The sequence below is a fragment of the Dermacentor silvarum genome, chromosome 4 (assembly GCF_013339745.2).
Source record: "Dermacentor silvarum isolate Dsil-2018 chromosome 4, BIME_Dsil_1.4, whole genome shotgun sequence".
Lineage (NCBI taxonomy): Eukaryota > Metazoa > Arthropoda > Arachnida > Ixodida > Ixodidae > Dermacentor > Dermacentor silvarum.
In genome coordinates, this window is record NC_051157.2 from 72,751,994 (window position 1) to 72,775,740 (window position 23,747).

At 44.0% G+C, this 23,747-nt stretch overlaps 1 protein-coding gene and 1 long non-coding RNA gene across 2 annotated transcripts; one reads left to right on the plus strand and one right to left on the minus strand.

Moving 5' to 3' along the window:
* The first annotated feature begins 36 nt into the window (after nucleotides 1-36).
* On the plus strand, nucleotides 37-5,628 carry LOC119450212 (steroid receptor RNA activator 1). Its single transcript, XM_037713598.2, has 6 exons — nucleotides 37-141; nucleotides 477-653; nucleotides 1,748-1,947; nucleotides 4,097-4,205; nucleotides 5,123-5,193; nucleotides 5,254-5,628. Exons 1-6 carry the CDS (start codon nucleotides 123-125, stop codon nucleotides 5,344-5,346), a joined length of 669 nt encoding a protein of 222 aa, XP_037569526.1. The 5' UTR covers nucleotides 37-122; the 3' UTR covers nucleotides 5,347-5,628.
* Nucleotides 5,629-13,765: 8,137 nt separating this feature from the next.
* Nucleotides 13,766-23,739, minus strand: LOC125944718 (uncharacterized). The gene is made up of 2 exons (XR_007466389.1): nucleotides 22,617-23,739; nucleotides 13,766-22,583 (listed from the first exon to the last, which is right to left on the minus strand). It is a non-coding gene; the product is annotated as an uncharacterized LOC125944718 (long non-coding RNA).
* Nucleotides 23,740-23,747: the final 8 nt, after the last annotated feature.

Here is a 23,747-nt window from a genome sequence, read left to right on the forward strand (position 1 = left end):
GTGAATAAATCTTATTGCCTGTCAAGCCATTTGATGGTCTAAAATAACACAAGACGACGTATTTTATTTATTTCAAATTTTACGTACACACACAAATACAGGAAGCACGTGTCACAACAAACATGGCGGCGCTCAGGCCAGGTGAAGTCTTGTTTCATTTTCGCATTTTTACGCAGTTCATTTGTTTCTTTCGTTAGTTTGAGGCGTGTTAGTTACACCATATTAGACGTCATATTTTCTAAAAGCCGTCGCAGACTTTTTTCTTTCTAGCACTCGCGCATCGATGGCTTCCTTTTTAGCATTCCATCAAACGGTACGCGTGGAAGTTCCATGTTGACGCAAAACCAGCTGTTTTTAGAGATCTCGTACTGCACACTGGACAACTCAAGTAGCAGCGCGCAAGATTGTTAATAAGCTTTGACGGTTTTGAAGCGCCTCGTCGCAGCACTAACATTCATTTTCTGGTCGGTAATTAGGGAATGATGACAAGGCGTGGAACGATCCTCCGGTGTTCGCATACACTGACGTCCAAGGCACACCAGCCGCAGCGGCGCCCAAGAGGAACCTCCTGAACAAGAGGGTTGCCTTTCCTCAGGATGGTATAAAGCCTCAGAATGCACCATCGGCGACTGGCACGGCGCCCCCACCTTCAGGTCTGTTCCGAAGCAACTTGCTTGCCTTGAAGACATGGAACTGCTATCCATTCATTAAACACTACGCGAGAATAAGGCCAATACAAGATTCTTTGTGCAAGTCTTAACGTTGTTTACTAGTCATTAGCAGTAGCTGTCCCGGTGGCAGCTTGCATTGATATTACCTAAGCCCATTCATTAAACTAAGAGGAGGTAAACGAAAAAGGGACTGTAACTAAATCGACCAAAGGCGTTCGAACAACCGTAATACATATCAAGACCTCCCTCCAACAAAAGTACTACAATTCCCATGCACTTCATTTGGTTTCAATCGCTTCCTAGTTAATAATATTCAATTCAATTTCAATTTTATTGATAAGTAAATTAGTGCATAGATAGCAGTATACAGGAAGGGGTCCCAAAGTAAAAACTGCAGGCGGGACCCCTTACAATGAATTAAATATCTAGTAATGAAACGAAACTTAACACTGCATAGGTGAAAAATTAATACGCGCATGAAAGACGAAGTAAGTGCAGTGACATCATGCATAATCATATAATTAAAAAACAAGTTACAAAAAATACAAAAGAAAACCAACATAACAACCAAAAAATAATAATACCATGGTATAACATGTCAGCACAATAAATTTGAAAAAGTGACGAATACATCATAGACAATATCAAGTTAATTAGAACAGTTATTTTGTTATGCAAATTGGTAGTCTTTTAAGACAGATTTAAATATGGAAAGGGAATTAAATTATAGCAAAAATTAAATATAGCAAAAAAAAAAAAAAAGAATAGTTTGTTTTCCATAGTTAGTGCGTACCTTAGGCAAACGTAGATTGCCCTTAACAGAAAAACGGGAATGAAAGGCAGTGTGGGTGAGCTATATTTCCGTTTATTACAGTCAGTACCGATTCTCCTGTTACTTGACATGAATGGTTACTTTCCCTCAAGAGCAAGAGAAATAACACTGTCCTTGGTTCTTATCTGTTTTCCCAAGCATTTTCACTCGCTCTAATACAGAGCAGAGCCCTGTATCCGAGAGAGTTAGCAGCCATACATAATGTGAGCGATGTATTACCTTGATTTTTTTTCTTCTTCTTCAGGACAGGCACCATCATCTGGGCTTTTGATAGCAGCCCATTCAGGTGACCTCACAGAAGCTAGTAATAAGGCTGACCAAAAGGAGGCAGAAGGGGCAAATGACAGTCCAAAGGCAACCCCAGCCTGTTCCCCAGAAAATCTCAAAGAAGAGACTCTAAGCAACCTCAACAAAGCTGCCATACAGTGTGCACAGAACATGGAGGTCAGTGTGAATCAGCTTTTCTGCCTTGCAGCTGGTGTAGTGCTGAAAACAAAAATATACTAAATTGAAAATTATTTATACTGCACTCATGCTCTGAAGGTGAAGATGACAGCAGCCTAGCTTTATTTTTTTTTCTCTCTCCCTTTTATTCTGTGTTTACTATTTGCAATAGTGCAGTCATTGTATGCAGACTATGATTTAACTTTATGTACACGCGGCACACCTCTGCAACAAAGTAACCTGTATTACGAAGGATTCCATATTTCCTAGCTGAATGCCCCTATAGTGAACACCATTACAACGAATTTGACTCTACATCGAAAGAACTTAGGCATCCTCGACAGCTGATTTGTTGCCTTAGAATGAACTCACGTAGCACTGAGCTGCACTGTATATAGTGAGTGCCAGTCATCATCATCACAACAAAGACCACATACAAAAAAAAAAAAAAAAAAAAACCCCGCCCAAGCACTCCGTACAGATGCTTAACCAGCGAAGCTGAAACGTGTGGCCCCGGAGTTTAGCACTGGGTTAATCCCGATGCTGTATTGAAGCATTTCTCAATTATTGGTTACATGTTTGTGTTTCTAGTGGAACGCAAGCGCCAATGGCGGGCAGATGCTGCTAACCACGACGCCGAGCTAACTCGAGATATCGAACGCATGCGACAACGGCGAGCCGAGGTGGCGGCGTTGCAGGCAGAGCAGCGTCAACATGGAAATGGCGGGAACGCGTTTGCCGGGGCCAAAGCCCACTTTCGGTGGGAGTTTCTCGAGCGGCACTTAGCACGGCGTGCTTGGGTACGACACAGAAAACGACGTAACTGACGCGCAGCCAATGGAGACCTTTATCGAAACATGTGGCGAATGTTTTTTTGTTTCGCCTAGCCATATACAGCTTTCGCTGTAAAAAGGTTCTGCACTCCATAGCAGATGCGTACCAGTAAACCCTCCCCCCTTGCTCCTGTTCTCGACCTAGAGATAATTATATTGGAACTGATAACCGACAACATCGTTGAAGCCACCAAAAGTGGGAAGGAGGCAAAAGTCAACAAAGGCGTGATAAAGAGCCTGCTGACTTACTAAGGATTTTGACAGCAAGGGAGGGTAAATTGGCATTCATTGTTCTGCAGCTCTACTTTGTGTGACTCGCCGCCGCGTAACACATTCGCTCGGGACAAATCTTGAAACGTGGACGCTGGGCGTGTTGGAAAGAGCTTCTTTGCTCTTTCCCTTCACTGCACTTCCTAGCACTCACACATGCTTTCTTCTCTCCTGCTGAGCCCGGCCGACTATTCTTGCGTAGCACCGTCTGCTAAGGCACATCAAAACCATTCTACTGGTTGCTCTCATGTGCGCATGCACTATAGTGGCGGAGAACGGCGGTGGCGGCAGCGCGTAGCTGGTAGGGTGGCATCGAGCTTCTCTACTGTCACAGCGTCTGTTAGAAACTCGGGACCTTGGCGTCTTGATTCAATAGCGATCAAGCACAATATTATATGTGCAGAAATACCCCCCCCCCCCACAAACACACACACACATTTTGCATAGCGCAGTCTGGCGAATTCGCTGTGAACCGGCATTTCAGGATCTGTCACTTCCAGACAAGCGCAATTGGCGCTTCTGTCTATCTTACTCAGTGGTCATGGAGCTTGCTGTGAACCTCGGTGCTGTAAGATTGGCTGCAGTCGCACATTCCATCAGTTGAAGCTTGTAAAAGAAAATTGGCAACTTATTTCACTAAGTATTTCTTGAATTAACATTAATTAGAGGTTATTGTTTGTTGAACATGGTTAGCCGTCTCTGTTCTAAGCAATACCGTGTGCAATCTTTACAACGAAGTGACCTGAATAACGAAGGATTTTGGAGGTCCCAAGCACTTCCTTGTAGAGGTGTTTAACTGTAGTTAATGCCAAAGGAAGTTTTATAGTAAGACATGAGAAATGTTTTGCGAAATCAAACATGACACTGTCAGCACAGTAAAATATTTTTATCAGTTACGTCAGTCCATTTCTCACATGCACTTAGTAATATGTGAGGAAGAGGCAAAACGTAGTAATGCAGTACATGTACTTATCGCATGAGGTGATACAGTCTTAACTCTAGAGAATCACTGTCTAGACTGCCAGCTCTGGTTTCTTTAATTTCAGAAGAGAAAGCAAGATGATGTAAGAAAGCGCCTAGATGTATTCAAGAGTGTGTGGGAGCAGGGAAAGCTCAGTCTACCAGTACAACAACGAATGCATGAGTTAGCACTGGGTGAGTCTGCAGCTCCACATACATTTATCAATTCTGTTTCATCACAAAGTATCTGCACTTCATAACTGTAATTTGTTGCAAGCTGGTTTCATATCTGGAGTGGAATATTTATATGTTTTCATGAGGGACATGCACACACAAGTGCTGCCTTAGCCATAACATTGTTGCTCTGTATATGGTTCCCTTCCTATTTTATTGCTCATGCGGCATCAGCTGATTACTTGCAATAAAAAAAGATTAGTCCGAATTGGAGTATTAACTGATAAATGCTAGGTTAATCACAATCGGTTGCCCAGTTCTACTAGTTTCATATTATCTGGACTCATTTCGATTCGTAAATTTTAGAGCACACAAATAATCAAGCACACATATCTTATTTGCAAACTCCCCGTTGCAGGTAAAGACTGAAGCATTTGTTTCCACCCGTGCTTTGCCTCGTGGGGAAAGGAAAAGAGTGGTACACAAACATGTGATGACACATTGTACTTGTGGACAACTTTCTGTGGCTATGAAAAGAAGGCTGCAGAGGCAAAGCGCACACAAGTAAGATCGCTCCTGAACAAATTTCCACTTTCTCATTTGCATTAGTTTAAGCTGTGCAACAGAAAACGTAATCTTACTTACAGCAGCAAAATAATGCAAAACAGACCACCGAGTGTAAAATTTGACTTATTTCTCTGCTTTTTTCTCTTCCATATTTAGGCAAATGCAGAATCGTCGCACTTGAAAGCTACGCTATTTCAGTATCCCTTCTAAGAAACCAAAAGCGCCGTCAAACGCTGCCAGAATACTTGGCACAGTAACACATGCGCAGAAGCTCTGCCCCCGTAGCTTTCCCTTTATTGCCACAGAAAGTTGTCTGCGAGCATATAACAGAGCTATTGAATCGTATTTTGTATTCTTGCTCTTCCCCTTAGAGCTTCTGAATGGAAATCACGAAAAGGCAAACGCACTTCATGTTTCCCTAATGGTGGACTACGTAAGTGAGGTGAGCTTGCTAGTGTCGCTGGTCGCACGCTGCCCGCTGACCCCCTACATTTCTTTGCAGGTCAGCCAGTGGATGCTTGGCATCAAGCACCTGATCTTAGCAGCCCAGGCAGCACAAGAAAAGTCTACTAGTGATACACAGGAGTCCACTTGACCTCTACTGAAACAGTGTTAGATATGTGTAAAAGCCAGCTGAAACAGGCTGCTTTTATTTTAAAAGGCCTTTTAAAGCACAATAAGAAAAAAGGAAGTGGGTATCTTTAGCCAGTGAAGGCAATATTTAGATAAATTATATGGCCTCCTCTGCAAATATGAGTGGCATTTCACACCTACACTTGTGCCTAATTGTATTTGTTGTGGTTGTAAGATGTGTTGCAAAATTTAGGAATATAAAAGCTTTTGTTATATGCTTTCTTAATAAAAGCTTTTGTGATCTTACTTTGGTGTTCTGTTTTACTTGGCTGCTTTTAGCTGTTGCTACAAGCAATGAGTTTTATGCTGCTACAGCTTTTATCTTGCAATGTATCCACAGGCATTAATTGGGAATGGCACTTTCCTTGCAAATGATGCTTTCTACAAAGCACACTATTACAGACAAGAGGGCAGGAGAAGCTCACTTGAAATATTTTGCTACACGGACTGTTTATTGTTCAGGACTTGAATTATTATTATGTTTGTATACATAGAAACTATTGCAGCAAGAAAGAAAGAGACCATTTGCAACAGCTGCCAGGGGCACACCTGCCTGCTCTGGAAGGAAACAGACGCACAGAATAAGCACAGTGAATGAAGAATAGAAGAGACATTAAAAAGAAAACTATGAAAGGGGGTGGGGGAGCATAATGTGTGAAAAAGATGAGAGATAAAGCAAAGGATGGGTATAACCAAAAAAAAAAGTAGTACATTTGCGACAGCAAATTAGTAGAGATATGGAGTAAGGATAGTATTTTTATCGGCGGTATAAACTTGGACACATTCGCCTACTAAGTGAATTAACACAAGCAAACATGAATAGATCACACTCGAAGACCGCAGACAACCGCTCCCAAAACGCTGGCGCGAGCAAGCGCAGCAGCAGCGAGCAGTCGTTCTCGCTTCAACGGAAACTGAGCAGCAAAAGCACATCACATACAAAGGTAGAAGCCGTGTAGACCGCAGACAACCGCTCCCAAAACGCTGGCGCGAGCAAGCGCAGCAGCAGCGAGCAGTCGTTCTCGCTTCAACGGAAACTGAGCAGCAAAAGCACATCACATACAAAGGTAGAAGCCGTGTGCTGATCGCTTTCGAGATACGGTGCGTGCGACCGCCCGCAGCCGCGCAAAGTACAAGTACGCAGTTGCTCGCAGAGTAGAAGCCACACCCCCTCCCTCCCGCGCTGCCTCCCGCTTTCCTCCTTTCACGTGCGAGATTGTGACGCCAGTTCCCCTTGCGCCCGGTCGCAATATACGCAGTTGGTGCCGCAATACAACGTCGCCCCCCCCCCCTCCCTCTCTCCCATCCCCCAAGGTCTCTCGCAAGACGGAAAACGTCACGTTTGCTCTCCGCCGTGCGTTCGCTCTCCGTGAAAGCGCACGTCCTTCGCTCGCTTTCACTCGCACATGCAGCATACGGTGCGCGGCGACGATTTTATCGCCCTTGAACAATTTGCACGGAACCTCACGGCGATGCCGACGGCAGAAATCCGCTTAGAGTGTCCATATATATTTGATATCGCAAGAAATGGAAGCGTACACACTGGGAAACAACACAAGAATTAGAAATGCATGTGTGTCACACACAACATTAACAATGTTGCATTCAACAACTAGCAGATGGTCCACAAATCAGCATAAAATTAGACCACATCAGCGACCATCAGGAATCTTATGGAATATTCGAGTGGCCGTTTCAGATCGCTCTGGCCATGCTACAAAGGCGGTGAAAAACAACTTTAAAGCTGTATTACGACAATAACCGGGTATGGAAGTGACCATCCTGCTTGGTTGTCATCAGAGGAACCCGATTATGCAAACGGTAACGCTTAGGAACTGCTTTGCATGGCCTTTGTAGCGCTACCAGAGCGCTCTAATATGACCACCCGAATATGCCAATAATGTGCCACCTCTAGATTGAAAGACTGTATGCTTCTGTAATAACGTATTCCTCACTTGCAGCGACAACAGACCTTTTGCAAGTGACGAAAATAGAAAATTGGAGTGGCTTATGATTTATGGACTATGGTACCTCTCGTGTGACGTCGGTACTCGCTCATTCGCAGACAGCAGCAGAGAGGGAGGTCGTCCTTAGCGCAGGCAGCGCAGTGGAACTTTCGGGTAAAATTTTCTATGCAACAAAAGTCATATACTCTTAAACCTCGATATAGCGATCGAAGGCAGTAAAATCAGGATCTTTGCTTCCTTATATTGGAACTCGATCTTTTATGCAAATATGTACAGTCGCCGACGGATTGCTTCGACCCCCGGGCTCATGGAAAAGACCGCGAAATTTTCCGAATTATTGGGCAATTGGAAAAAAAAAAACTAAATTTAATGAGAAAATTCATTTCGTCGAATTTCAGAGTCGGCGACCTTAGATACGCGTTTTCACGCCGTGTACGTCGACGTAACGATATCTTCACATCGGCGGTAGTAAGCGAAGGCATCGAAGCTTTCGCGTCCACTTTGCTAGGGTGACTTTGCCGCCGCGGCTGATAGTGTTGCCCGCAGTGGGACGACGCTGTCATGAAGAGCGCAGGCAGAGGGGAGCGAATGCGATCGTAGGCGTTTCGCTTCAACGTGTCTCCGAAACTCGAGATTACGCGCAGCGCACATGAAGCCAAGGCTATCACGCGTCGCCGCGAACGTTTGCATCCGCCGCAGATATTTTACCTACAAACAAGGGCGCGCGAGCCGCGTATGCGCTCAGCTGCGCGCAGCCGTGCCCGGGCTAGAGGAGACGCAGCTCACCTGCCCCAACTCTCCCCTTTGCGCGCGCTTGATCACGTTACCGTGCGCGCTCTCCCGATTTGATATTGCATGTCCCACACATTGGACACTGGCACACAAGACCGTCATTGCGAATGCACGGACACCGTGTGCAGTGCGTTGAACGCGCGTTCATTTCGATGTCACGCGGTGTTTCTTAGTGCTTGCTTGTTATTTTTAAGTGCGAAGCACTTGAGGGGCCCGGATAATGTCGTGGTTACGCGCAAAACAGGGTTAAAACAAGTGCAGAATTGATCAAAACCGGTTCAAAATAAACTAACATGATTCAGAATAATCAAGCATTATAGGTACATTAATTACCAGAAACTCGATCGTGAAAATCTTGTAATTTGATCTTATGTCGTCGTGGCCACGCGCAGCAAAGGCTTTGGCTCCGTGCGCGTGGCGGTTTACCACCAGTTTTGCCTTAGCACAGGTGTCAAAACGTATGATGGATTGCTAAACACAGGATAAAACAAGATAAACACAAGGGCAACACCGGCGAATCACTGCTTCACACTTCCCAGCTTTCACGTTGAGTAGAACTGCATTACCGCCGAGTTTACCAAAGCCACTGTACCCAATTTTCTTTTATGGCGTTCATGGATAACGTGCCTCCCTTTTTTTCTTTTTTTTTTTTTTTTTTTTTGTTCAGGGGACAGGCCTCGCGTGTCGGATGACACGCGAGGCCTGTCCCCTGTCCCCTGTCCCCTGTCAAAAGGCCTGTCGAGAATAGCCCAGGGCAGCTCGTCAGACCTCGATTTGTCGGACAGCGACGGTGTCATTATCGTTTATCCCGAGCCTTTTTGTGGCCCTTCATGGTTTTCATAATTTGCGGGAAGGAAATTAGGAATCACTTTCTTTTGTCATTTATTTGATATTTGTAAAATGTTGATTAATAAACGGTTCTTCCAGCATTCGTAACAACTTTCTTCAGTAAAGTAGCTTTGTGTTGCTGCAAGCCCACTACTTCACAATATACCTGATAGAGTTCCAGTGTCCAATATATTGGACATCATGCCATACCAAAACCATGGATATTATTGAAATAATAAGTGTCGCTTTTCATCTTTGTTGTCTACAGGTCATTTCTTGAAAGTTTCAGAAAAATCTGTGAACTTAAATCCAACCCGGAAGTCGGGAGGATATAGACCATTTTACTACGGTGTCTAGAAGCGTAATTTTACGGAAGCGTTTACGTGCCGCCATATTGGGCTGACAACGCTTCTATTTTCTGTCTTTAACAACGAAGTTTACGGTACTACAGTCGATTTGCAAGCACTAACACCGTTTTATAAAAGCGTTCAGCGTTTCATGACCATATATATATATATATATATATATATATATATATATATATGTGTGTGTGTGTGTGTGTGTGTGTGTGTGTGTGTGTGTGTGGTCATGAAACGCTGAACGCTTTTATAAAACGGTGTTAGTGCTTGCAAATCGACTGTAGTACCGTAAACTTCGTCCATATATATGTATATATATTACGTGACTTAACTTCTCATAAAACTAAGAAATTGTTTGTGTAACAGCCCAAAATGGCAGCGCCCATGTATCACTTGGAACTCTATAGAGAGCATGATGGGCGAGGGATTTGTTGCTCTGCTTCTGCAGCCGCTCTCTGTCGCGCGACACGCGATTTGAGAGGTGCGCTCGCAAGCAGCCGCATGCAATTCAACCATTTGGCCAACTGCATCGACGGCACTTTCCATTTATTGCATCGGCATTCATTTGCAGCAGCACTGAAATTTTGTTATATTGAAGTCGCTTGTAAACACACTCCGTTATATTGAGGTTCAAAATAAATGATGTTCTATAGACAAGAAGGTATATAAAAAGATATATAAATTAATGCTTCGGAGAATTTCGTTATAGAGTCGAATCTCGTTAATTCAAACACGCTTAATTCGAACTTCCGGTTTATTCGAACTGAAGCTGTGGTCCCGTTAAAGTTATGTGCATTCCAATGGGCGAAAATGCCCATTAATTCGAACGCGAAAGCATTTGCGACGGTTAATTCGAACATACCGCGCACCGACAATGCTCTCAGCAGCGCGCCAAATAACGTGGCGTGGCCTCCGACCGCATTGCTCCGAAAAGTTTTAGGCGAGACCCCTCAACGCCGCGCGGAGAAAAAAGAGAGAGAGAGAGAACCGCGGCGGAAATTTCACTCTCTCACATGGCAAAGTCGCCGTTTCTGCGTCGCGCCGGAACACGCGTGTACGTGTCGACGTCTCAGCCAACGCTACGCGCACAGAGGGAAGCAACGGTGGAGGCCCAGTCCGGCCAACGGAACTGGCCACGCCGGCCAACGCCTCGCTTCAACGGCAGAAAACGAAACTTGAAGGAGCGGGCTAAGCTGGCGGCGGCGGGCACGCAGGGGGACAGTCGAAGGTGAGGGAGCTACGAGGGAGTCGAAAGGGAGCGCGAGGGGAGCCACCGAAGCGACCGTTGCGAAGCGACGGGGTTGCCGAGGCCAAATCCGCTTCCCTGCCGCCCTCCTCCCTCACCTTCGACGGTCCCCGCGCGCGCCCATGACCGTGCCGGCGCCGCCCGCTCCCCGAAGTTACGTTTTCTGTTGTTATCGGGAAGCGAGCGTTGGCTGACGTGGGCAGTTTCGTGGCCCTCGCTCGCTATGTGCTTGTGCGCCGCGATATTTCACGACTCGCACCTTTCGTACCTCGTGCTCTAATACTTCAAAAATAAGTCCTTCCTTTAATTCGAACTTTTTTAATTCGAACAAATTTGCAAGCCCCTTCAAGTTCGAATTATCGAGATTCGACTGTACTGAAGTTCGTTGTATCGAGATTGAACTGTATTGGCACACAGAAAATAATTATAGACTTGTAGACAAATAATCTATCAATCTAATTTGGCTTAATCATGAGCTCTTGCGTTGCCCAGGGGGCGCTGCAAAAATGGTAATCCTAGAGTTACTGTATATGCTCCCTACGGGAGCTACCTTTGGTAGCATATACAGTAACTCTAGGTAATCCGAAACTGGGTATTACCAAGCTCGGTCGTCTGCTTCGGGAAGCACGTTTACAATATGGACCCGCCACTCTCGGTTGTGTTGTACGTACCATGACTTGCAGCCAATATCGGGCGCCGAAGATTTTTCCATGGGTGGCATGCTGCGTAAAGGCAAGAAATTATGCAACGCCGAATACGTGTACGCCGTTCAAGAAATAAGCGGCGAAGTTTTAGCGCGGTGTCAATCGCAAGTGAAGCGAGTCACGCACGTGCGAAGTTAACTTCAGGCACGGTGTAAGATATATACTCTTACACCGTGACTTCAGGTAATGTTTGCACACTGCTAGATTCAGGCGCACAAACGCGAGGAAATGCTTTCTATAAATGAATTCACAGCAGCGATAAGCAGATGTGTACGGAACTGTGCCGCGATCGATTTTGTAGCTATGACTTAATTATGACTTATTCTATACTAGTTTTATCATCCACCACTCACGGCCGGCTAATCCCGTTGATAACGCGAGCGGACCGGCGCTCTGACCACTGACAAAGCGCGATAAGCGCGAAAAGGCATTATTACCGGAAAGGCATCGCTACAAAATACCGGCCCTGCTCGAGCGCACGACGGTACGCGCCGCGACGGCAGCGGTCTTTCAGCATGCCACGGTGTACGAACTGCTCGAGCGCACGATCGTCACGATTGTGTCAAATGTTACTCTTAGCTGCTAGCTAAAAGGTCACTTTAACTGTGGTTAAACGATACTGTAGTTATACAGCCTCCAGCAATTATAGAAAATTTAACTGCTTTTGTACATGCAGTTACCATAATTTAGTTGTTTAACTGAGCGTAACCATGGTTCATCTTAACTGCAGTCAGCATATCCATTTAACCAGGACATGCAAGATTCTCACACTACTGTACTACTTTCATACAAACCCATGTATGAAGCATCTTGTCACAGAAAGTGACTGGCTCACTCCTTTTAATTCATGTTCGAACAAACTGAAAAAACAATGTTCCCTGCCAATTTCCTTCCTCCTCACACTTAATTAGGTGAAACCATCCAGATTCACTTGTGGCAGGGTGCATGAAGTGAGCCTAGCAGTTATTACAGTAAATAATTTGAGTCATTCATCTTCCAGATGTCATTCAGCAGCATCTAAGTGCAATAAACATTAATTTTAGCCTCCTGAACATGTAGTACCAACCTACCGGGTGTCTTTCTTAAAATATACAGAAAAGTGCCTGTAGCAGATAGCATAATTCTAGTGCTTGAGCCAGATTACTTAGAGACGGACACTACCAACATGAGGAATCAAAATGCACAATAAACTAACAAATGTTTGCTAAATAAACTTTGAATTACTTCACGGCACATAGCAAAATATAATAATTGCAGCCAGCTTTGAAATATTCATTCCCGAAGTCTACGACAAAATACATGGTCGTCCTATTTATTTTGTGTTTCAATGCATACAATGGCATTTTGTTAAAAAAAAAAGTTTGTGGAAGAACATTGCATTTTTACGGCAAGTTTGATGGCTCGTATCTCGAAACTCATGCCATCCTCGGAGTTCGTTCCAAGTGGATATGTCTTGCAATCTCATCGGCTACAATTCATACATTGCAATATGTGCTGCAATGTAATAAGTTTAAAACTGAATTAGTGCTTCTTTTGTTAATTAGCCGATTATGTATACCAATTTCTCGTACAAGTATTGTTTGCCGCTTCGAGTAATCCAGCTCGAAGACAACAATTACGTTATCTGCCGCAAGCGATCATTAAAGGAGTCCCGACAGATTTTTTGTCCTGTTTTTACTAGTTTGTTAGACGGCCCTCGACCCAGTAATTAAGTCTCAATCCCGGCTACGGCGGCCGCATTTCGATAGAGGTGAAATGCAAAAAGGCCTGTGTGCTTGCATTGTAGTGCACGTAAAAGAACCCCTGGTCGTCAAAATTAATCCGGAGCCCTCCGCTATGGCGTGCATCACAATCAGAACTGGTTTTGGCACATAAAACCCCAGAAAGAAGAATTCACCAAGAACACAGCAAATAAATAATTAGGCTAGCTTTTAATATGATCACTTCAAACCGTGAGAAAAGTTACATATTTCATCACTGATACCTGGTGTGGCAGTCTCGTGGTACCACATACCACTGGTGTACACACACACTGTGGCCGTGGTGCCTAAAGCCTAGTCCATTCAGTACTCAACGGGTCAATGGGGGAGAGAGCGTCCCCCTGTGTTTCCAAGAGAAGCGAACAATCGGAGGGGCCTGTTTGGCAGCTTTCAGCGACACAATCACTGTATGGCCTTCGACCACTACACCCTGGCACATATGATTTCGGTGACCCGAAAAGTACCTAATCTTTTCCATCTCCAAAGCTGCGCTATGCTTGACGAGCGATTTGGGTTAGGCAGTAAAAAAGGTGCTGTATTATTCATTTGTGGTGCTCTCGAGGAATTGAGACTTCGTACCGCAACTATGGAGTCGACAGTTACCTAAAAAAGCAACAAAAAGAGGACACAAGATTTCCGTGTCAGTACTTCTTTAAAAATTCCATATAGTCTAAAAAGACACACCCCGCATAATGACAGTAATCAGAAACTACCTCACACAAGACTTTGTTTCAAAAAGCTTTTTATTGCCCTTTTGCGCAAGGCCCAGAGCACACTTGTAAATTCAACAAATTTTTTACAGTAAAATTTCTGGTTCCAAGAAACTGTGATGGCTCGTTTAGCCAAACGTCTAATCAAACTCATCATGAAAAACACTGCTAAAAATATTTTGAAATTAGTGTTTTTGTGACATGCAAGATTAAACGTCATCTGTGGTGATAAGACTATTAAAATGGTCACCCATTGCTACAATGAACTGTGTGATGTAGCTTTCAAGCCGTGCTGCACAGGAGGTTGTAATCCTTCGGAGCCTATAAAAATTTTATGTACAGCCCACACTTTAGCAACCGGAATGGCACGGCCAAAAAAGAGCAAAAGTCCACTTAGCCAGCATTTCCGTTGCTGATTTGTATGGCACAGCTTCTGTAGCGCTTAAGCATCGCACACATACGCTGCTGCTTGTTTTGTTGTATGCCGTCTCACAAGAAACTAACAGTTGAAACTACTGGTCAAAAGTATGTTACAGCACCAGCTGACACATAGATGGTGTACTGGCCAATGCTACTAAATTAGTGCCAGTTGTCAAACTGTGCCTAACAGCCCCAAGAAAACAAGACTCCTTTCTGCCACTTGTTATGCCAAACAGAATGGTAGTCTCGGATGGTCACTTTTGGGGATACTTTCACTGCCAAACGATTTGGTGCCTACGAGCAACAACGTTCATGACAAACCCAAGCATGCCATCTTGGCACAGTGCCAGCAACATTGTCGCTCGTAGATGCCAATGTGTTCGGAGTCCAGAGCTAGTCACGCAAAATATACTGCAAAAGTGAGCGTGCCCCAGAGAGTGATTGCCCAAGAATACCACCCCTGGGCTAATTCAGTCGCATGTACTGCCCCACAGTAGAAAACAGAGGGTGGTCACACACATCATGGTTTCTGAACACAGCACCCTCTTGTCAAACTTTGTCATGCTTGTCGCCACGCAGCAGATAATGAAGGATGGTCATGCCTTGTCTCAGAGACTTGGAGTCCATGCAGCATCTCGGAGGCCACGTCATGCTCGACCTCTGTGTCGTCTTATACACAGTAGTGGGTGCAGAAGGCAATGAAAAAGCATGGCACATGACGCAGTAGTTCGTGCTGGATTCACATGATGGGACAGATTGTCAATTCAGTCTGTGGAAATGCATTGTTGAATCACGCTGTAGACAAGCTGCCCGCAGCACTATTCATTGCAGCTCAGCCACATTACGCTTGCATGCCAAATGATTTAGCGATCGGTCCCGTCGTCTGAATCCACCTTTTATAGCAAATGACACAGTAACATAGAAGCATTGATTCTAGCTGTTTCATGATCGGTGACTTTCTCAGATGACGGCGCTTAAAATGACAAGTGCTCTACCTGTATGTGGATGCTTGCTAAACATCCCTACATATCCTTTGCCAACATGCATATTTACATGGCGTACAGTGATTTTCGTGACAATAAATATGCAAACAATGTACAACAGAGGAAAGAAAGAAAGAAAGGCACAAAGGCTGCATAACAGAACTTGATGAACCTGCTCACTGGAAGACTTGGCATGAAATATCAAAGCACTGTTAACACGCAGGGGCCAAACGACACAGAACAATGAAAGCGATTTTCGCTGGCAACAGCGCTAAACTATGTTACATCATAATGTATTTGCAACAATGTAGCCACAGCCACAAAAAAAAGTGAATTTTTTTTTTAATGCTATCAAGCACACCAAGAAAGCGAATAGCTTTCTTGAAGCGTTTCGCTATTCGCTTGCACTGACAATCACTGTCGATGGTTTCTGCAGAAACATTTTTTTATGAGCAATGTCATAATACCTAGCCCTATTGTTACGATGTAAGAAAATTTTGCTCCGTCATGACGTCACGATAATGTCGATGACTCAGGGTCCAGCGTCTCGAAAACAACTCAAGTATCAAATTAAAATAACTTGCAAGTTTTCCCAACCTTCGTACTTGCTAAGCGTCATCCTTTATGTGGTAGACGAATAGCAAGTACGAATGTGGTAGAGCTTTTACAGCTTCAAAAATGTGTCAGTACCCCTTTAAATAAAACCCCATGGTGTCTAGCATACTGGAATACATTGCACTGTCAGAGAGATTTTAGGTGCCTTTAAATACCCCCAGTAGTCATGAAAATACTAAAAGGAAATTGACATGAGGGCAAACAAACAAGTGACACAAACAATTAAAAATATTGTGTGTTCACTTCTCCTCAAAGCTATATTTCAGCCATACAAGCTCTTTCAACAGACTGCATTTCTATTACAAGCATCAAGTGCTAATCTGGAAAGCACGGGTATAAAACCACTGGCCTTAATTGGATAGCCTCAATCTCCCTTTCCTCGAGTACCAATACAGAAATTTGATGGCGTCATAGCATAATAAGGGGGCGCCTTTTGGAGTTTGCTGATCATGAAAACTTAGCTCATGGTTGGTGGAAATTTGCAGAACCTGAAGAAATCGGAAATAGTAGTTTGCTAGACATCCCAAGACATGCCAAAACTGAAAGAGGGCTAAAGAAATATGAGATTGCAGAAGCTTGCGGGCATCACTAATTACAGTGCTGCCCCTAACATTGCCACACCATGGCCACCATCTCTAGCACACAGCTTTGGTGATCTGCTTTTGAAAGATAGTCGATGCGCAAGCACTCAAAATTTTACACTTTTCTTTAATTTCATAAGCTATGGGGGGAGATAGAAGAGGAGGGGAAGAAGTGAGGCCAGAAATTATGCATGCTGCCTAAGTAGTTTAAACACCAGTGCCTCTATATATATTACTACAGACCCATTTTTCACCTCTACATTTTGGAATTATCTACCTTGCAACAATACAGTTCACACCAAATTTCAAAATTTAGGCCATTGGACAAGTCGTTAAAATGACATTAACTTCAAGATGAACTATTCAAACACTGCAATTTATTTATGTGCTGTTTGCTGTTTCTTACATTCTGTTAAATTATGTTTAAGAATAACTACCCCTTGAGCTAGGCAACTAAACACATTCTGTGAGTACACCATGGAGCTGTGAACATCTTAGGCAAGTTTGTAGGTATACTTGATACATAGAGCCAGCAAAGAGCGCATAATTTCTAATCTTTTCAAAGAAAAGGCTCCTCCCCACCATTTTCGGAACTGCCACCGACTATGTCAGGTGGCAGTGGACATAAATATAGGCTGATGATGATGATGTCAGGAGGGAGCAGCCCATGGACACCGGTCATTGGGCAATCGTTTGTGACCACAAATTACTAACACACACAAGCTCGTGCATTCCGGATCTGTCAGATAACCAGGAAACAGAGAAGCAATGGTTCGTAACGTGCTACGCTTGTCCCATCGCTCTTGGCAATCTGTCAGAAGACCATCAAACAAAAAAAAAGAAAAAAAGGAAACGTGAAGCACACGATAGCTGGACAATTTTACCAGCACTACCCCTGCTGAGGAGAATGAATGAGTCGTGGGGAAATCTAGAAAATAATTATTATGCTCCTAATTCCTCCATTTGTATTAGGTTTGTTTCTCAACAAATTCTTTCAGGAACAGACGGTATATTCCTTGAAAGTGACTGCAGCTATTCGAATGTGTTTCTCATGTCTTAGGAAAAGGTGTTTTAGAGCCCCTTTAATGTTATTAACAGTCGATACACACAGCATAGAAGTCTTACACTAAGCTTACTAGAGGAAAATCTGTAGTCACAATTCTTAAACCACTGTGAATTTTTCCACAATGCGGCACTGCCTTAATGAGAATGCGGATTGCTTCTGCTTTTAATGTTCTTCATGGATCCTTTTTTCCCAGCCACTGCTATGAATTTATGCCAGCGATCATTGTCATACATTATCCTTATCAATGATAATGATATCATTGTCGTTCTACCTAACATTTGCCACTTTTAATAACTGGATACAGTGATCATAAAATCCTCTTGTGTTTCACATCTGTTGCAGCAACATATTGCAGTGTTAATTCCATTACTAAAACACAATAAACCAGAACTTCCTATGCATGCAGTTTCTTTATATTATAAAAGGCAGCAAAATAAACATAACTGGGCCTTCTATTGTTATCAGTGTTGTTCAAAAGCTTTACATTGACACAACTTCTTGCAGTATGCATGAGAGAATTGCCAACATTATGTTACCCACCCCATCCTTGTAGTATTATGTGCTTGTCATTTGTAAACTTTGGTTCAACTTTATATGAAAGCTCCTTGCAATGCTCATGCAGCTTAAGACAATCCAGCTGTTCTAATCACTAAATTCAATAGGGCTGCCTACGAATTACAGATAAAAAAGAAAAATGAGTGGAATATTTAAAAAATACAGGGCTCTTCCGATTTCCACAACCTGTAATCAGGCCAATGTGACGTCATTACTTTGATATGAAATTGTCAGAAAGTATAATAGATTACTAATGCTACTTTTTATATTTACTGTATTTTCCGGTCTATAAGTCGCACCCCCCTCAAAACGACAGTTTTACCGAAAAAAAAAGTATAAAAGTCGCACCAGTGTAAAAGACGCACCTGTTCATTTGGTAAGCAATTAAAAAAAATTACAGAGGCATTTTGCTTAGTGAACGCAGGTCACGTGCAAGCGTATGGGTGCCATTCCTATATAATTGCGATAGCAATGATATGGACACTCCAGGAGCATTTCTATCGTCGTGGTCGCTGCAATGTTCCGTATAAGGTCCAAGGGCGATAACATCGTACCCGCGTGCTGTATGCTGTATGTGAGAGCGAAAGCGTGCGACGGTGAGTCGAATCGAGCACAAGGGAGAAAAGCAGGAAGGCAGCGTGGGAGGGATCGAGGGGGCGTGACTTGTACTCTGGTAGCAACTGTGCAGTTTGCGCAGCAGCACGCACCGTATCTTGCAAGCGATCTGCAGATGCGAAGACTTGGGGGTGGTCGACTCGCAGTCGGCCTGCCTCCACTTGCGCTGCTGCTCTGGCCTTCTCGCACGGCGCTCCACAACTCATCATGAGATGAACCGGGTACCTCCATAGCGCGCACACAACCTGTAGCAACTGCCAGAGCAGGACAAACGAGCGCACTTCGCGTTGTCATAGCATCCAATCCAATTTTGACGGCAGTTCTTCAAAAAAAAAAAAAAAACGCATATAAGTCGCCCTATTCCATAAGCTTAAGCAACGAAAAATTCAGAAGAAAACCGCGACTTACATACCAGAAAATACGGTACTTTTATAAAATTTTACAGAAACAAATACACACACCGGACTGCTTTATGAACGCTTGTCATAGTTGCCACGCAATATGACACCATTAACCTAGCAACAAGCCACAGTACAATCTAGCAAATTCGTTTTTCCAGTTACGTCACTGAAGTCCACTCCTTGAGAGGCTTACAGTTGACAAATACACTTTTTCTTGTGAAAAACACATTAGTTACGATATGTCTGGTGGGTTTTGCCATCAATGTTATTAAAGAAACAAAAGAAAACATGTAATAAACGTTTTTGTCAGTCGCTTCCTTGAAAGTCATTGTTTGGATCATCGTTATGCTCCTCTATTTTAAATGGACAGAATAAATGGCATGCTTTTCTTTAGCATAATGAAACGCAGAGTGGTCCTGCCAACTATCAGAAAACTATTACAACACTTTTGTTATCTACAGCACTATTCTGTGTTGTAACATAAGCAGCCTCAGAGTGTACTTCATCAGAAATATGCTGGCAGGGCAAAACACAGATAAGGCGCCATCACACTAGGTGCTGTTCCTTGTACAGTGTAGACCGCTTATAACGTATGTCGCCGGAGTCGCGAATATCCGCACTATAACCAAAGCAACAATTTTCAAGGCCCGCACATATGCAAAACATGTGCACCGAGCCGCCATGCGTATGCGACAGTCGAGGAATGCGGCTAGAACGTTTGCATTCAATTTACAGTCGAATCTCGTTAATTCGAACCAAATCACACGGCGGCGCCTCCAACCGGCATTGCTCCGGCACCGCCATAGAGTAAAAGCTTAGGAGAGACTCCTCAGTGTCGCGCGCGAACAAAAAAAAAAAAAAAGAAAGAAAAAAAAAAACGCGGCGGAAATTTCAACCTCTCTAAAATGGCAAGGCAGCCGATTCTGCGTTGCGCCGAATCATGCGTGTACGTGCCGACGTCTCAGCCATGCTACCGTAGCCACGCGTAGAAAATGGCAGTGAACCCTTCTTTCTCCTTTATGCTTCCTCTACTTTCTAGTCACGTGTTGACCTTGCACGCTGCGGCTACGGCGCAGAGGGAAGCAGCGGCGCTGTCCCAGATTGGCCAACGAAACTGCCCACGCCGGCAAACGCCTGCTTCCCAATAACGGCAGAAAACGAAACTTCGGGGAGCTTGCGCAGGGCCGGCTGGAGCGGCGGCAGGTGCGCACGGTGACAGTCGAAAGTGAGGGAGCTACGAGGGAGGGCGAGGGGAGCCACCGAAGCGGCGGAGTTGCCGAGGCGAAATCCGCTTCCCTGCCGCCCTCCTCCCTCACATTCCACGGTCTCCGCGTGCACCCTTTGCCATGCTGTGCCAGCGCCGCCCGCTCCCTGAAGTTTCGTTTACTGCCGTTATCGTGAAGCAAGCGTTGGCCGGTGTTGGCAGTTTCGTGGCCCTCGCTTGCTATGCGCGCCGTGATATTTCACGACTTGCACTCAAGATTCTGGTTTCAGCCTCACTGGCTGTTCGTTCGCGCCACGTGCCCTTCTCCTCCACTTCGTCTCTCTTTCTTCCTTGAGCATTCCTTGGGGCGCCCGTTTGAGGGGAGCGTTCGCCGTCTCCGCTGACTTCCGTACTCCCAGGCAGCCGCACTGTAACCGGTATTTCGTTTCCCGCAACTGCACTATAAGCGATACGTGTATACATGGAGTGCTACGGGAAAACTAATGGGAGTCTGAAAAGACCGCACTATATCCGGTCCTGCACTATAAGCAGTTACGTTATAAGTGGTCTATACTGTAGTTCTTAAGGCTCAGATATGATACCAATGGGTTTGAAGCATTCAACACCAGCAGTCGACATTGTGCATGCTGCACTTAGCCAATACCACTTATATTTAATGCGTATTTCCGTGAATGAAACCCTCACAAATAAACGCACACAACATTAAATTTTATTAAAGTGGCCGCATGTTGCAAGGTAACCTTGTTTTCTATGTTCAGTCATCACTGTTTTTACTGCTGCTTTACAACAGTGCACTCTGCACTGCCTGGAAGCTACATATGAAGACGGAATCCATGCATCTTGGACTTCGTGGAAGTTTTGGTGCGACTTGTACACACAAAAACACAGTAACTTCCGGGTCTACATGCAAGGCAATATGGCTTCATAGGCCAATACGCCCACCGCAAGATAAGCTTTACAAGAAATGAAAGTGCCAATCATCACGGACGTCCTGCTTCGAATGTGCTGCACTTTCCAGACATCAAGTCATCCACAAAGGCTGAAACTTATCGAGGTGCCAGGAGGTGGTGTCGAATCAGCTATGCAAGGTCTCGCTCACCAGCATTTTACCTCTCCTGCATCAGCTTTAAGTTACCAACTAGCCATGCTGGCATGCAATGTATTATGCATGGCACCTGCTTCAGAGAGTTCCGAGATAGTGGAAGATGTGCAGTGAGTGTTTTGAATGCTAATGCACACACATCAGTCATGCCACATTGTTGCAGTACAGAGTGCCGACTCATCGCCAACATAATGGCACGCCACATGCCCGCAGAAATTCCAATGCTACAGGTGCAGTTGGCATAGCTTGTGGTACCACTGCCGAGCGACCCAAAGCAAAGCACATGGGGGCGTTACATGAGTTTTTACTTTCCAAAGCCTGTGTTTATGTGCCTAACAGGCCCACAGTATACTGATGCCACAAAATGAGCAAACTTTCACAATCACAGCCAGAGTACACAGAGTACACAGCCTTGAGAGGTGCATTGCAACATCTCCCAATCATATGCTACCTTTGTGCCATCCTAAGAAATAAAGTTTCCAGTAAATGCAAATGAGTGAATTGAAATACACAGCATAAAAGCAGAACCCCTTTGAAAGTGGTCTGCACACTTTGCCTATCAAAAGAGCTGCAGCAAAGGTTTTGTACTTCACTTTAAAGATTACCTCTTCAACTAAATCAATGACTTAAGTTAAGACAACAGTTAACCACCTCCACATTACAATACTGGAGTCACAAGTGTAATCCCAAGGGTCACAGAAAGCTTGCTTTGAATATGTCAAGGTCCATTTGTAAAAGGTGAGAAACGAACATTGGTGAAACTCGTACACCTTGAAACCAACTGAGAATCAGAACAGCAATGTGCTAATCAAATAGACAACACAGTCGAACCCGGATATATCGAACCTACAAGTAACTAATTATTGTGTATAACAAACAGCAGTAAAACCCCCTTTTATATTTGTGTACAAAATATTTATTTTATATATAAAATTACCTATACATAAAACTTTTTTGTGATCCCCTTCAGATTCGATATATCTCGGTTCAACTGTATTCAGAAACTTGCACTCGTGCCTCTCCACTCGACTTGAATGTTGCCATTGAACTCACATTCGATTGAGCAAGCTGAGGTTAAAGAAACGTGTAAATGATTTTGCAGCTCTTTTACTACCTGCCTTGAGTGTGAGCATCACCATTTTAACGCCATAGTGTTAAGGGCCCTGTGTCGCAAAAAATCCGGTGTCTGCGCCGACCGTCGTTTGACAAAAAATCATTCCGAACCACAACCAAGCAGGCCCTCCGTGGACACTAAATACTTCTTTTACCACTTTGTCTTACTTCGTCTTACACTTTGTCTTACACTTTGTCTTACACACTTTGTCTTTCATTCTTTACAAAGTTATTCCTCGGAATTTTGAGGATGACACCCCACAAACAAATGTCATGAAACAAAACACGGACAGTGCTTGCCGTTTACGTTAAATCTTCTCAAACCGAAATATTAAAAGTGCAAAACAATAACACAAGATCGGCCCATACAAAAGGCTGCCCTTTGTGCATGGTGTTCACCGCCAGCATTTCCCGGTAAACATCACGGTTACATAAGCTGCAGCTGCTGGGAAGCGTGAGAAGTAGTCAAGGATCGTCGAATGCTATTGCGCTCAACTCTTAAGGCAAAGCTTAAGCATCCTCGAAATTCTGGAGACAAGAAATGGGGAACGGTTTCTAGTGGCTCATTCGGCTTAAAAATTGGTTCTAGACGAAGAATGCCCGAACGCATATTCATGTTGCAGTGCGGGTTTTCGTGTAAAAGAACTACCGAGACACATTTATCCCACAACCTAGAACGTAAAACCCACCTTTAGAATAAAAATTCTCAGAATTTTTTAGAATTTCAGCGCACGACCAAAGGTCATGAACCATTTCATTTACAGAGCATACCTTTTTAGCAGCAGCAATATGAGCTGTGTAGAAAACACTGCTAGTAGGGTTTTTTACATACAGTAGGGTTCTACATACAGTTTAATCTCAATACAGTAGACTTCTATTAATTTGAATTCACTTAATTAGATTTTTTTGTTAATTCAATCTCGACTCAACTGGCACCCATACATTTCTATGGGCCTAAACGTTTGTTAGTTCGATACCAAGATTGGCCTTCTACAGATAATTCGAACTTGACTGGTCAACACACACGCACCTGTTCCCTATGGTGAACCCAATAGCGACCCCTTTAGCGGCAGTGTCATTTTTGGTGGAGTTTAAGGGACAGTGAATGCACAGAAAAAACGTCACCCTCACAAAGAACGCCTTTTTTCAACCTGCCCCAAGATGATTTTCAAGTGAAAATGGTAGCTCACAATGAATGATTACAGTGTTTACCCGATTCTAAAACGCACCTTCTTCTTTTTTTTTTTTCCAAGAAAACTGGCCCGAAAATTGCCTGTGGCCATATGGTTCATAGACAGCAATAAAACACTGTTAGACAGAT

Bases quoted from the DNA above. Each gene is read 5' to 3' on its own strand.
- LOC119450212 (XM_037713598.2), top strand. The intron at 654-1,747 runs GTCTGTTCCGAA...CTTCTTCTTCAG, and splicing joins CACGGCGCCCCCACCTTCAG to GACAGGCACCATCATCTGGG. The intron at 1,948-4,096 runs GTCAGTGTGAAT...CTTTAATTTCAG, and splicing joins AGTGTGCACAGAACATGGAG to AAGAGAAAGCAAGATGATGT.